General features: G+C 46.3%; 1 protein-coding gene and 2 long non-coding RNA genes across 21 annotated transcripts; 2 read left to right on the forward strand and 1 right to left on the reverse strand.

Moving 5' to 3' along the window:
- Window positions 1–5,041: 5,041 nt before the first annotated feature.
- On the forward strand, window positions 5,042–6,692 carry LOC120648755 (premnaspirodiene oxygenase-like). The gene is made up of 2 exons (XM_039925428.1): window positions 5,042–5,506; window positions 5,605–6,692. The coding sequence occupies exons 1-2, from the start codon at window positions 5,042–5,044 to the stop codon at window positions 6,676–6,678; spliced, it is 1,539 nt and encodes a 512-aa protein (XP_039781362.1). The 3' UTR covers window positions 6,679–6,692.
- A 741-nt stretch (window positions 6,693–7,433) lies between these two features.
- On the forward strand, window positions 7,434–12,898 carry LOC120651954. 19 transcript variants are annotated; one of them, XR_005666387.1, is made up of 9 exons: window positions 7,436–7,981; window positions 8,168–8,310; window positions 8,384–8,474; window positions 8,613–8,674; window positions 10,635–10,755; window positions 10,951–11,115; window positions 11,490–11,546; window positions 11,656–11,801; window positions 11,899–12,840. It is a non-coding gene; the product is annotated as an uncharacterized LOC120651954 (long non-coding RNA). The 19 variants fall into 19 exon arrangements; XR_005666388.1 differs by having other exon boundaries at window positions 7,434–8,045; window positions 10,635–11,115; XR_005666383.1 differs by having other exon boundaries at window positions 7,435–7,981; window positions 8,384–8,483; window positions 10,635–11,115.
- Window positions 12,899–13,050: 152 nt separating this feature from the next.
- Window positions 13,051–13,956, reverse strand: LOC120651956. Its single transcript, XR_005666398.1, has 2 exons — window positions 13,755–13,956; window positions 13,051–13,454 (listed from the first exon to the last, which is right to left on the reverse strand). It is a non-coding gene; the product is annotated as an uncharacterized LOC120651956 (long non-coding RNA).
- Between the last annotated feature and the right edge of the window lie 529 nt (window positions 13,957–14,485).

Consider the following 14,485-nt stretch of genomic DNA (forward strand, 5'->3'; position numbering starts at 1 on the left):
GCATAAAATGATTACAAACCAGTTCTAAAATATTATTACAAGTACAAACTTTAAAAAGCAGTTATACAAACCATAACTTTAACTTCAGAGTTTGAAAGCAGCGGAAAGAGACAACGATGGCTACAACACGTCGCAAAAGTATACCAAGCTAGCCCAAGCAAGGTATCACTCGTCATGGTCATTGCCGGCCGAAGACGAATCCCACTCTACAGACCAGCCAGGAGGCAAAGAGCAGGGATAGGTCAAACTAGCGACCTGGTCCTCAAGACTCGTACCTGAAAAAGGGTTTCAACAGCAAGGCTGAGTATTCTAATACTCAGCAAGACTTAACCGTCAACGGGTATAAGTAGCCCACTATAGCTAGACTATGCAAGGTTTGTGAGGCTCTGGTTTTCCTTTTTGCTGAAAAGCAATAAAGAGTAGATCCTTACTTTCAAGTTTTAGCTTTCAAGATTCTAGTAGATTAACCATTCTATGTAAGCAACTACTAACCAAACATGGTAGAAAACTAAGCAAACATCAAGATTAATAAATAATATTGTTGCTCTTATTACTCTGTGTGGCAAAGGGATCAAGCAGTCTCATTTCATCGTGAGAGGCGGACGATTCTGAATCGAAATTCAACCTTGCAAGGATAACCTAGCACACACGCTTGAAGCACCGTCGAGTCACTTCTAAGCAACCGTTGACCTTTCTTTCCGGCTTGTGGATAGGGTCACTCTCCCCGACTACAGGGCTCCAAGGTCCACCCGTGCCCGGTCCACCCTTGTCCCTTGAAGTCGTAGTGTTGATCAACAATAACATTTAAAAACCTATCTCTAAAGAGAGAGTGAAAGGTATATCCACTCCCCAGTCCAATCGGCTACTAGGCTTGCCGCGTACCATATTTACGGCATGTGGCTAGTACTTTCAAAAACTTAACCACCGCTACCACACACCGCGACCTTAGCAAGTTCATCAACACAGACGGGGTCTCACATAAGGTCATGATATCGAACACAACCCCGTCCGTCGTCCTTATATTGATAACAGAAAGTAAACAAGCAATTCCTATAAAGCTCGCGAGTGACAGGCAATCACTCGACTTTTACCGGTTCTATGAGCTTAGCAAGTAGTCGAACTCAAGTCTAGTGTTCAGTACATAGGTTCCTAGGATCATGCATCTAGGGTTTCAATTCAAATCCTAAGAACTGTAAATGCACAAGTAAATAATAACAGTAAATGATAATAATTTGAAATATAGGTTATGTCCGGGGCTTGCCTTCTCGGTAGTCGCTAACTATTTCAGCTCTAGGCTCTTCCGAACTTTGGTCCGGGGCTTTAGTTAGTTCAGCAGTGTTTACTTGAGCTTCGAGATCACCTCCGTCAGACTCCGGGATCAGCTCGTACGTCCCGTCCGATAAGGCAGTCGTGTCTATATGTAATGCAAGAACAACATTATAAACATACATGGGCAATCGTTTATAGAGTAGTTAAATACCAAATTTAACTACACAAAGCATCATGATCAACAGCACAAATGAAGTTGACTAACTTCATAAACAAGTGGGGGTGATTTCCTATACAATTAAGTCATGGTTTGCAAATAAATCAACAACTCAGAGTAAAAATAGTAATAAATTCTACCAAAATTACACTAAACAGAAAATGAACATACTAAGCTACCCTGCAAAAATCATGCCAAGACATGTAGCCATTTAATCACAAAAAATCATTTATTCAGACAACACCTAGAACAATCTTGAATTATACAGGTCAAACTAAAGCAAAGTAGAAGCTCAAAATTTAACAGGATGTTGACACAGTAAATGAAAAGCTACTGTGAATTTTTCATGATTTTATATACAGAGAAATAATTATGAGAAAATAAACAAAACAGAACAACAGATTAGCAAGATTCATTTTTAGCTCCTGTTCTAGTCATGAACTGATGCTCAAACTTCCTGGACAAGCTAAGCTACTCAAAATGAACATGAAGAAATAAATTCATGATTTATTATGAAAATAAACTATTTACTATAATTAAAGTCTACTTAACAAGGATTAAAACAAATAAATAGCTACACATAAGCACTGATCATGAAATTTTTATAGAAAAACTAGTGTCACATGAGTAAACTACCATAAAAATGTCAGAGCAAGACAAGCTTTCAATCATCAGTAAAGAAAAAGACAAAACAATTAGTCTTTAATTACCTAGTGACACAAAACCATTTATACAGCAAAAACTTTCAACAAAAAATCATAATATTTTGATTCTACTGCAAAGATCTTTGTACAAGGACTCCAAAACATCAAGATTTGCCTTTTTCTAAATTTCCTATGATTTTCTATGGAATTTCAAAGTTCACTGCAAAAATTACAAAGGAGTCCCTGCTGGCACTATTCATATGAGTCTTGGGCTATGCATAAAACCCCCCGGGTTGTCTTGAATTTGAACCCGAGGTCCTTGGCCGCAGGGGAAGGACAGGGGCGGCTCGGCCGGCCTAAATCCGGCAAGGGGGCTCACCGGAGTTTGGGGGAAAGTGGTGGAGAAGCACCACGGCGTCAAGAGGAACCCGTAGGTGGCTTTGGTTGGAGCAGGGATGGCCGGTGGTGGCTCGTCGGCGTGACAGTGGCGGCGGCGGAGGGGTGGCTCAGCGGTGGCGGCGCTCCGGCGACGGATTGGCGGGGAGAAAGGGCTGGGGAGCTAGAGCGGCTCCTGGCGCACCAGAAGGTGCCCGAAGTTGGGGTAGGGGTAGCCCGTAGCGGGCTGTCCGCGGCGGCCAGGGCACGCCGGCGGCGAGTTGTGGCCGGGGGCGGTGGTCCGGTGAGGGAGAGTGGAAGGGGTGGGGCCGAGGAGACTCAGGGGACCAAGGGGGTTCGATTCAAGGGTCTAACTGGGGAAGTGGAGGTTCGAGGTGGGCGCTCCACGGGGGCCGACGAGCGGCGGCGCAAATAGAGGGAAGGGGCGGCGAGATGCTGAAGCAAGGTTCTGCTGAGCGATTCGTTAGGCCGAGAGTGGAAGGAATAGCAAGGAAAAGGCTCGGGGATGAGCTCGGCCGAGGAGAAGGCGAAATTGGGGACGGCGACGTGCTCCCGTGGGCGGCCGGCGAGGTGGCAGCCGCGCGAAGCTTCGGCGGAGGCGTGGCGAGGGAAGGGAGCTCCAGCGCGAGGGGTAGAGCGGCGGGAACTCAGGCGCGACGCGTGGAAGCCACGAGGAGCAGGAGGTGGCGCGGGGGCGGCCCTCCACGGCGGGCGGTGCCGCGCTGTCGGTCGGCGGGGGTGAAACAGAGAAACAGGCAGGAGGAAGGAGAAAGAGGATTAGTTTGCAATTTCAGAAAATTCCAGGGACCTGAATGTAAATCAGTGATAACTTTTAATATAGGGCTCAAATGAAAAAGTGTCCAACATGAAAGTTGTTCCATTTTTCAAGGTCTACAACTTTGATGTTGTGCAAAAATTTATTTGATCAAAGGATAGAGAGCTAATTTTGAAAACATGGAAAAGATTTTGAATTCCAGGAATTTTGTCAAATTCAAGATAATTTCACTTTAACTTTAGACTTAAAAGCAAAAATTGCTGCCATGTAATAAATGCACTGAATTTTACAAAAACACCCTCCACAAAAGCGATAATTGCACACCCTATTCAAATTAACTATAGAAAGGACCTTGCATAAAATCATAATTACACATATAACCTTTATATTTACCAAAAAGATCATTTTTCAAGCAATTCAAGCATATGATGCATAATTTGGTTCTAATTACCCTAAATTGGCTATTTAAAAACCTGGGCCGTTACAGTCTGTATTTATGGGCCAAATTATTTTGTTAATAATCACCTAAAGTCAATTACCTTCATATGCTTTGGGCATGTTCAAAACAACTTTGAGATGAGGTGTATGAAAACGGTGTACTGCAGAAATTCGGTGCATTTTTCATGCTCTAAGGAAATATTATGATTATTCAATTAGCCTCCAAATGAGAATTAATATTGCGATACATTCCATACCAGCCGCAGTGTTCAAAGTTGTACTTGGCAGCACTTTTTAGTCGTCGTGGGACAAATCTGCACTTGTTTTGTTTGTATATGTCAAATGGATTTTTTTTTCTGTCTTGAACTATTTGAGTCAAACCTGCACTATATGCGTGCACATCGTGTACGTGAAGAAAAACAACGACGAAGCAGAACTGATTTTGTGACAGTCGAAGTTAGGCACGTACCTCTTTATCAGAGTACCTAGTCTCACTAACAACCTACACCAATACACGGAGTAGCAAAGCACTAGGCAGGGTCATCACCTCCCTTTTCTTTCATTACTTGTTGTCCTGATTGTCATCTGCATGAGCGTAGAACCATTCAGCTGAAAATTAAAGTAGTTGAGAAGAAAGGTCAGTGATTGCTGATTAGCAGGTAATAACCGAGACGACAGCTCAGCCTCCGCTGTCACTCAAGGTCGTAAGAGGCTGCCGTATTTTAGTTCGTTTCCTGATGAGCTGTATGAGCAGTTAAGCATACGTCCTTGAACAAGTAGTCCCATACTGTCCGAAGATACTAGCTCCCAGCAGTTTACTGAAGTTGCCAGAGAAGCAACGGAGCTGACCTTTTCGAGTTTGCAGCAGATCATTCGACGCTCCATCCATATTGTATCATGGGAATGGGATGGGATCGGAAGACGTTTGCGTACACAAGCTATATATTACGGCGCGCGGCTGACAGTTTCTCGCAATGGAGAGGAGCTAGAGAAAATTAAAAGTAGCAGAGAACAATTTGGAAAAAGCGATGGTTTGTTTTGTTTTGGACGAGCCATGGCAACGCGTGCAGTGGTCACTGGTCAGTTATACACGCAGGTTCCCGCTCACTATACACACACACACACACACACACACACACACACACACACACACACACACACACACACACACACACACACACACACGCGCGCAGGGTTCCCACAGCAGGATATATAGTGCCCCACCCCAAGGGCCACAAGAACACACACAGCATCTCAAGTTGGTCTATACCCAATACCAACACAAAGGCCAGCAACGGAACTATGGAAGCACTACAGGCTCTGTGCCAACCCCTCCTCATCTCCGCCATCGCCGTCGTCCTGGTGCGCGTCCTCAGGCACTTGCTCCTCGGCCGCAAGGCGAGGCACCCGCCGGGGCCGTGGAAGCTGCCGGTGATCGGCAGCATGCACCACCTGGTGAACGTGCTCCCGCACCGCGCGCTCAGGGACCTCGCCGGCGTCCACGGCCCGCTCATGATGCTCCAGCTCGGCGAGACCCCGCTCGTGGTCGTGTCGTCGCGTGAGATGGCCCGCCAGGTCCTCAAGACGCACGACGCCAACTTCGCCACCCGCCCCAAGCTCCTCTGCGGCGAGATCGTGCTCTACCGCTGGGCGGACATCGTCTTCTCGCCGTCCGGCGACTACTGGCGCAAGCTCCGCCAGCTCTGCGCCGCCGAGGTCCTTAGCCCGAAGCGCGTGCTCACCTTCCGGCACATCAGGGAACAGGAGGTCTGCGATAGATCGATCGATGATCCTCCGCTCGCATCACCATTGTTGTTTATGAATTCGTCTGACGTCTGACCTGTAGTTGTTACATGTGCATGTAGATGGCGAGCCAGGTGGAAAGGATACGAGCGGCCGGGCCATCCACGCCCGTCGACCTCAGCGCGATGTTCTACAACCTGGCGATCACCATCGTCTCCCGTGCATCCTTCGGCAACAGGCAGAGGAACGCCGACGAGTTCCTGACGGCGATGAAGGCCGGCATCGGTCTGGCCAGCGGGTTCAAGATCCCCGACCTCTTCCCCACCTGGCGACCCGTGCTCGCCGCGGTGACCGGGATGCGGCGCACCCTGGAGGACGTCCACAGGACGGTGGACTCCACCCTGGAGGGGGTCATAGAGGAGAGGGAACGCGTCCGGGACGAGAAGGCCAGGTCGTCCGGCAACGCAGATGCCGCCGACGAGGAGAACCTCGTCGACCTCCTCATCGGCCTGCAGGAGAGGGGCTCCTCGGGGTTCCACCTGAGCAGAGACAGCATCAAAGCAATCATTTTTGACATGTTCACGGCCGGGACGGGGACGCTGGCGTCGTCTCTGGACTGGGGCACGTCGGAGCTGATGCGGAACCAGAGGGTGATGAACAAGCTGCAGCGTGAGATCAGGGAGGCGTTCCGGGGCAAGGCGGCCGTCACGGAGGCCGACATCCAGGCAGCCAGCCTGCCATACCTGAAGCTTGTGATCAAGGAGACGCTCCGGCTTCACCCGCCGGTGCCGCTCTTGGTGCCCCGAGAGAGCATCGACGCGTGCGAGATCGAGGGCTACCAGATTCCAGCAAGGGCCCGGGTCATCGTGAATGCATGGGCTATCGGAAGGGACCCGAAGTACTGGGACGATGCCGATGAGTTCAGGCCCGAGAGGTTCGAGGATAACGCGATGGACTTTATGGGGAGCAGCTACGAGTACATACCACCGTTCGGTGCTGGCCGGAGGATGTGCCCTGGCGTTTCGTATGGGCTCCCTGTGTTGGAGATGGCGCTCGTGCAGCTCCTCTACCATTTCAACTGGTCCCTAGCAGAGGGCACCGATGAGGTTGACATGACAGAGGCGCCAGGTCTTGGTGTCCGCCGCAAGTCGCCTCTCCTACTATGTGCCACCCAGTTCGTTCCTGAAACAAGGTGAAAAGTACATGTATAAGCGCTAATAAATGGCATCCATGTATAAGTGAACAATCAGGTTCTGATATGTGCATATGTTAGTGTGGGTGTACATATGTTTCTTGGCTTCTCATTAGGGAACTATCCTTCCGTTCCAAAATATAGATTGTTTTGACTTTTTTAAATTCATATATTTTAGTATATATTTAGACATATGTTACATTTAAGTACATAGCAAATACTACAAATCTAAAAAAATCAAAACGATCTACATTTTAGAACAGAGAGAGCACATACAAATTTTTGTTACTAACAAACTACTCCCTCCTTCCCCGTTTATAAGGCATGGTGGAACATGACACGGTCTTCTAAACAACACTTTGACCATTTATTTATCATATATTATATCACTTTTGATTATAAACTTATAATCATTGTAAAATATATTTGATTATGAATCCAATCATATGAAATTTGCATTATAAAAATAAAAATTTAATAGTCAAATTATTGGTCAAAGATGATAAGGTTTGAATCTTGATATACGTGTATGCCTTATAAACAGGGAAGGAGGGAGTACTTGTATAAGTTAAAGTAACCTAAAAAAAATTCAAGGCGCCCGCGTCGTCTCCTCCAGGGGTGAATGCTTTCCGGCGGTGCCGGCCCGGGCAGCTAACTTTGTTGTCGTTGGATCGTTTTTTCGAGATATGTGCCGCTGCCCGATGCTGTGCCTCGGCTTCCATTTCCTGCCCCGCGTCTCAGGCACAAAACCAGACCCACCGTGGGCCCCAGACGTCAGTCCTTTCGCCTTCCTCAAATCCCCGAACTGCATCTCCTCTGACGCCTCGTCCTCCTCGCCGCCGCCACGCTTCCATCGCTGACCGATTGCCGCCAGGGCGGCCACCACGCGGCCCCTCCGCTGCCGAAGCACCACGACAAGAGTGGCGCGCTCACCGTCACGCTCGCCGTCGCCGCGTCGCTCCTCATGCTGGTCCTGCTCTAACCTCTGCGCGGCCATCGCCGTCCGCCGCTTCCGCTCCCGCGGTGCGGTGGGGCAGGACCGGCCTCCTCCTCCTCCTCTGAGGCGTCTTGCGCCACGGCGTTTCTTCGCTGGAACGGGCTCCAGCACCACCGCTCGGCCTTCACCTACGAGCAGCTCCGCCTGCCACCGAGGGCCGCAAGCTCGGCAACGGAGGGTTCAGGATGGTGTTCCTCGCGCACCGCCCGCCGGCCGCCCTGCCGCCGTCAAGCGCCTTCACGTCCCGCCGTCCCCGCCGCCATCCTTCCCTTCCGCTTCGGCCACCATGACCAAGTCCTTCTGCAACGAGGTCCTCATCCTCTCATTTGGACAACAAATTCGGTGCTTTCCATTTGCTTTTGGAGCTCAAGACAGTAATGTTCAGATTTAATAATAAACAAACAAATAATTCATAGACTTTTGTTGCTTTGTTTTTTAGCACCATATCATATCCTACCCTCGTCATTTCTTCTAGCGTTCCATTCTCTTTCACCAGAGCTCTCCCATGGAGTTTTCAACCTCCTTCAAGATCCGCATTTGACGGAGTTGGTTCAATCACCAGCATGGATGGAAGAAAAGGAGATTTGAGCGTTGGGGAATGGGGAAGCGCCGGGATGGACAGAACCAGCATCGGCAAAGGTAATTTTCGGAATCCCAGGAAGTTCTTTTCTGATTTTTGCATAGATCTTTGAAGTTGGTACTGCCGATTCAGGACGACCTTGGAAAAGGTGTTTCGGTGGAGCACACCGCTTCTCTGAGTTGGTACCCCTTCATGGTCCATTCACTTTTCAATTAACAGATGGGTAACAAAAGTGTGATGTTTTTCTCTTACCATTTTTGGAACCCGTAATGTCTCAGGATTGATTTCGTTTGATTTTGAATGGAAGGATATAGTTATCGGTCCCCTTACTCTTTTTTATTTTGGTTCTGGTTGTAAACAGGTGAATCTGCAATGACATTCCGAATTTGAATGAACAAGCAAGCAGTGGAGTGCTCAATCATGGTGCTTTTGGTGGTGTTGGGGATGATTTAAACGGAAATGTATTTAGAGGCCCTACAAAACAAATGGACAAGATCGGCTGCATCAAATGTATTAAGGATGGCACAGATCGGCTGCTATTGAAGGATGAGGAGATCATGGATAGATGGAGAGAGTACTTCGACAAGTTGTTTAATGGGGAGAGTGAGGGCCCTACCCTTGAGTTAGATGACGCTTTTGACGATACCAACAGACGTTTTGTGAGGAGAATTCAGGAGGTAGAGATCGGGGAGGCTTTGAAGAGGATGAAGGGAGGTAAAGCGATGGGTCCTGATGGTATCCCCATTGAGGTGTGGAGATGCCTAGGAGATAGAGCAATAGTATGGTTAACTAAGTTTTTTAATCTCAATTTTTTGTCAAACAAGATGTCGGAAGAATGGAGGAGAAGTATATTAGTACCTATCTTCAAAAACAAGGGCGATGTTCAAAGTTGTACTAACTACCGTGGGATTAAGCTGATGAGCCATACGATGAAGCTTTGGGAGAGGGTTATCAAACATCGCCTAAGAAGAGTGACAAATGTGACCCAAAACCAATTTGGGTTCATGCCTGGAAGGTCAACCATGGAGGCGATTTTCTTAATACGACAATTGATGGAGAGATATAGGGAGCAGAAGAAGGACTTGCACATGGTCTTCATTGACCTTGAGAAGACATATGACAAAGTACCGAGAAATGTCATGTGGTGGGTCTTGGAGAAGCACAAAGTCCCAACTAAGTACATTACCCTCATTAAGAATATGTACAAGGATGCGACGACGTTTGTCCGCATATGTGATGGCAACACCACTGACTTTCCTATTAACATAGGCCTACACCAGGGGTCAGCATTGAGCCCTTATTTATTTGCTTTAGTGATGGATGAGGTCACAATGGATATACAAGGTGAGATCTCTTGGTGTATGCTTTTTGTTGATGATGTGGTGCTAGTTGACGAGAGTAGGGCAGGGGTTAATAGGAAGTTAGAGCTGTGGAGACGCACGTTAGAGTCGAAAGGGTTCCTACTTAGTAGGACCAAGACCGAGTACATGATGTGCGATTTCAGCGCGACTAGGCATGAGGGGGGAGACGTTAGTCTAGATGGGCAAGTGGTGGTCCAGAAGGATACTTTTCAGTATTTAGGATCGGTGCTACAAAAGGATGGCGACATTGATGAAGATGTTAGGCATAGAATTTCAGCTGGCTGGTTGAAATGGCGGCAAGTTTCTGGCATCCTTTGTGACAAGAGGGTGCCACAAAAGCTAAAAGGCAAATTCTATAGGATAACAATTCGTCCGGCGATGTTATACGGTGCTGAATGTTGGCCTACAAAAAGGCGACATGTCCAGCAACTGAAGTGTAGCAGAGATGCGGATGTTGCGGTGGTTTTGCGGGCACACAAGGAGGGATAGAATCCGGAACGAAGTTATTCGGGATAGGGTCGGGTGGCACCAATTGAGGAGAAACTTACCCAGTATCGGCTGAGATGGTTTGGACATGTCCAACGAAGGCCTCCTGAGGCGCCGGTGTGTAATGGGGTTCTTGAGCGGGTTGCTAATGTAAAGAGGGGTAGAGGTAGACCTAAACTGACGTGAGATGAGTCGGTTAAGAGAGACCTTAAGGATTGGAATATCTCTAAAGAGATAGCTTTGGATAGGAGCGCTTGGAGACTAGCTATCAATGTGCCTGAACCTTAACTTATTTCTTTCGGGTTTCATCTCTAGCCTACCCCAACTTGCTTGGGAAAAAAGGCTATGTTGTTGTTGTATTTAGAGGCCCTACAAAACAAGACCATTTAGCCGATGAATTTTCAACAGATCTGAGCACAGATTATGATGGTAAAAATTTTCATGTTCCAGCGGAACAATCCAATCTCTAGTCCTCTTAATTTAATTCGACAATCCTCTTGCCAATCCATTTCTCATATTATCTTTACATTGTGAAGTGATATATGTTTTCTAGCGTGGAAACAAGTGGAGATATTCAGACTGGCCTAGGAGACTGTTTTACTATCATATTCCAATGAATGCTTAGTTTGGTGATATGATTCGTTTAAAGATGGAATGGTAAGTACTATCAGCTCCCTTATGTATAATCTTAGCCCTTGAATGCTTAGTGCTGCTTGAATACTTAGTTCTTGGCAGCATAGTGCTTGGACGCTTAGTGCTAGAATTCTCATTTTGGTGAACTGTGTGTTGTCAAATGATGGACCATATGCATTTATGCAGCATTTTCATCCCTGTAACTTAATGATAATGCAGCCCTGAAACTGGTGGAAAAATCTCCACCGAAGGTTCAGTTGGCGAAGGGATTGGTAACAAGGATGAATCAGGGCACCGTGTTCTAGAAACTGCACTGGGAGGGATTGTTTGCACCGACCAAACAATGACCAGTAAAGATGATAGAACTCAACCATGGCCAAAGTGGTATGCACTTCTTAACCAATGTTTTTTTCTTCTAAAAAAACATGAAATTCATGTCAGCATTTGTTACCAACTAGGATAACATAGCTATTTCGATTATGATGGGCTGTAAAGTTTGCGACAAAACACATTTATTATGTATGCAGTTGCAAGCTACCTACTGGCGATCAGATAGCCTTCTGAAGAATGCTTGAAATGGCATATATTGAATTGAACTTTACCTTATGCTTCTATAGTGACGTGATAACATTATTTTTATTAGCGCCAATGAGTTGTGACCATTTCACCCATATTTCTGTTAAGTATAGAGTGAGTTGTTACAAAATCAGCAAAAGGACTTCAACCTTTAGTCTCATTGCCTGTTCTATCAATTGCAGTAAGATGTTACCGAGCATTCATGGAAATAGCTTATTACGACAAATTCAAAGAATCAGGTGAGTCCAGTGGGTACCAACACACTATTAAAGCAAGATTTAGTCAATATGCATGCATCTGGTACCGGTACAGATTGTGAATCGATTGGAAACATGTATGGTGCTGCAGGCTCTAGTACTTAGAGGCCCTGCAAAACTAGATCATTTAGCCAATGGATTTTCAACAGATCCGATCACAGAATATGGTGATGAAGGTTTCATGTTCCGACAGAACAATGCAATTTCTTGTCCTCAAGAACCAACACCGTCTGTTTGGTAAGTATTTGGTTTAATTCAACAATCATGTGGCCAACCCATTTCTCATATTATCTTTACATTTGTTAAGTGAGATATCTCCTATTCTCATTAACAGACTGATCCAGGAGAAGGCAGTAACATGGAGGATGAATATGTGCAATGTGTTCAAGAATACGAAGATGAAGAGAATTGGTGTGCCGACACCACATTGTGCATTTTAGATAATGAAACACAACAATGGCCGAAGTGGTAAGCATTTGTTGAATGATAATATTTTGTTTCCCTACACATATAATTTATAGCAAGATTTTCATCAGCTCCAATATATAAGATTCCAGAATTGGAGCAGGGCTGTATAGAATCATGAAAATACAAGTTGGCAACTTGGCATAATAGTAAACCCTAAACTATTTTAGTATCATTTCTAGTGAAATTCTTAGTTTTGTAGATATGATTCATTTAAAGATGTAATGGTAAGTACTATCAGCTTCCCTCGGTATAATCTTAACCCTTTGAATGCTTTGTGCTTGGTCGATGGAGGTACATGAACAACAAGTGTACACCAATCACCAATACTAATATGTTGTTCATGTGATTCAGAATTATTGAGTGTGAGGCCTCCAGATGTGAAAACAAGCGTGGAGACCAATCAGGGAGAAGTTGAAGCAGTCAGGGAAGAAGGTAAGCAAGAAGAAGAGAAACAAGTGTTGCACCATTTGTGGGCTTAATGATCATAAGGCATCAGAATACCTGACAAAAAGTGTGTGTATCACTAACAAAATAGCGTAGCATCAATGAGTTGTAGCTGATTCACAGCAGATTGTATTTTTGTATGTCCAGGTAATACCAGCCTCGACGCTTATCTATCTTTTCCAATCAACATCAGAACATGGGCACTGGTCTGCCCAGCTTGTGTCTTGTAATGGTGCAGAATTCAGGCTTTGCTTGTACTGTAGAATTAGACAATAATGGTACAACTACATCACGTCCTATACAATAATGGTACCAAAAGATGGTATGCGTCTATTTGAGTATGTTGCATATAATTTTGTGGCCCTCATGTTGGACACCTGGTACCTCTGTTTCTATTCAAATTGTTTCAGAAGGGTGCGAAAGTTAGTTTTTCTTATGTTGACTTATTTTTGAACTGGTTGGTAAACCAACATATGGTAAGCCAAGATGGTATGTAACTATGCTGCATATAATTTTGCAACCATGCTGCTTTTGATCAAATAAGACATATTAAGTAGTGGTAAGACCGGCACGAGATTGTTTAAGTTATCCCTAAAGTTTTGTCATTCAAAAGAAACACCGATACATTATCTTTGGTTCATCAGAAACACCAATTGCATAACTGCCAAAAAACAAACATTGCCCAAAAAGCAGGATTGATTTTGAAAACTCTGCACATTCCCTGCAGTTAGCTCTTTGAGTTCTTAGGTATCTGCTGAAACAAAATTGCATTTACTTGAATCACCATCACCATCCTCTCTTTTAGTTCCACCACAAACGTGAATGCTGGCATCATCTTTGCTAGTATTTCTCCCCACACCATCGTTGCCTGTAATATTTAACGCCTCATTGCATACTGAAGGATTCAGCACTCTGTTCCTCGCGCACATCAAAATTCAAAAGATCTTGGAATCTTACTGGAGATTGGAGAAGGACGACCTAGCTAGTTCCAACATTTATTCAAAAGAGAATGGATCAGTGACAAATCCTTCAAACAAATTAGGACGCTGCAGCCAAAAAAACTAATCCTCAACTACTCTAGCAAAATGTACCAATTGGATCCCAGCTTTGCAAGTTGAAAAAAAGAAGACACGCTGAAGGGTAAGAGCTGACACATGCTCCATCAAAACTGCACCATTTTTTGAATCTAAAATGACATAATCATCTTCAGCTTGCAATACCAAGATCTAAAAGCAAAGCAGATCGGGTATTGCAAAACGAGATATCTGAGATCCATACCTTGATTGGGGGCTCCTCATCCTGGTCATCTCCCTTTCTGCCATTGATTGGAGGCTCGAGCTCGGATTTGAACGGGGCTCAGAGTTGCCGGTCTACCAATAATGCCGGAGATGGTTGTGGTTGGCAGGTGGATAGACTGGAATCCAAAGTAAAAATCGCCTCGGACTGAGCCTGGTTCCCAAAGTTTTTTTTTGAAAATATGGTTCCCAAAGTTTTGCCTGGCTAGGATACCTCACGAGCTCACCAACTGGGACCCGCGATTGGATGTTGGTGGGACCAACTTTAGTGCCCCATCCCGCAGCACGATCCTTGGCGCACAATGAACGGCTGCAAACTTACCTGCCCAGGCTGGCACATGTGGAAAAACCACACTCCTCCAGGGGACGGCATGGGAATCCACGGCCTGGCCCATCCAGCTCCACCGCCACCCCTCCCGTGCCCTTCTCGCTCCCCTCGCCGTTGCCTGAGTAGGGCACCAGAAGTTCTTGTGCATGCGAGGACAGCGACGGCGGGGGCCTCTCTTCGTGGCTCAGGGCGCGCTGCGCTTCCGCTCAGCTTGCTATGTCGTAGGGCGCAGTGATGGCCATGACGGCTGGAGCCTGCGGATCAAGTGCCCTCGTGGATGGATTCATCGACGCAGTGCGGCGTGGTCCCTGCGGTGCTCGGGTCAGCCATGGCATGTGTGGGGGGTACAGTGCCGTCCGCCGTGGAGCGTTCAGCGGCAAGGAGGT

Source organism: Panicum virgatum, chromosome 9K, assembly GCF_016808335.1.
Source record: "Panicum virgatum strain AP13 chromosome 9K, P.virgatum_v5, whole genome shotgun sequence".
Lineage (NCBI taxonomy): Eukaryota > Viridiplantae > Streptophyta > Magnoliopsida > Poales > Poaceae > Panicum > Panicum virgatum.

Excerpts from the sequence above, each read along its gene's own strand:
- LOC120648755 (XM_039925428.1), top strand. The coding sequence starts at position 5,042 with ATGGAAGCACTACAGGCTCTGTGCCAACCCCTCCTCATCTCCGCCATC. Across the intron at positions 5,507-5,604 it reads GGCACATCAGGGAACAGGAG|ATGGCGAGCCAGGTGGAAAG; the intron begins GTCTGCGATAGA and ends ATGTGCATGTAG.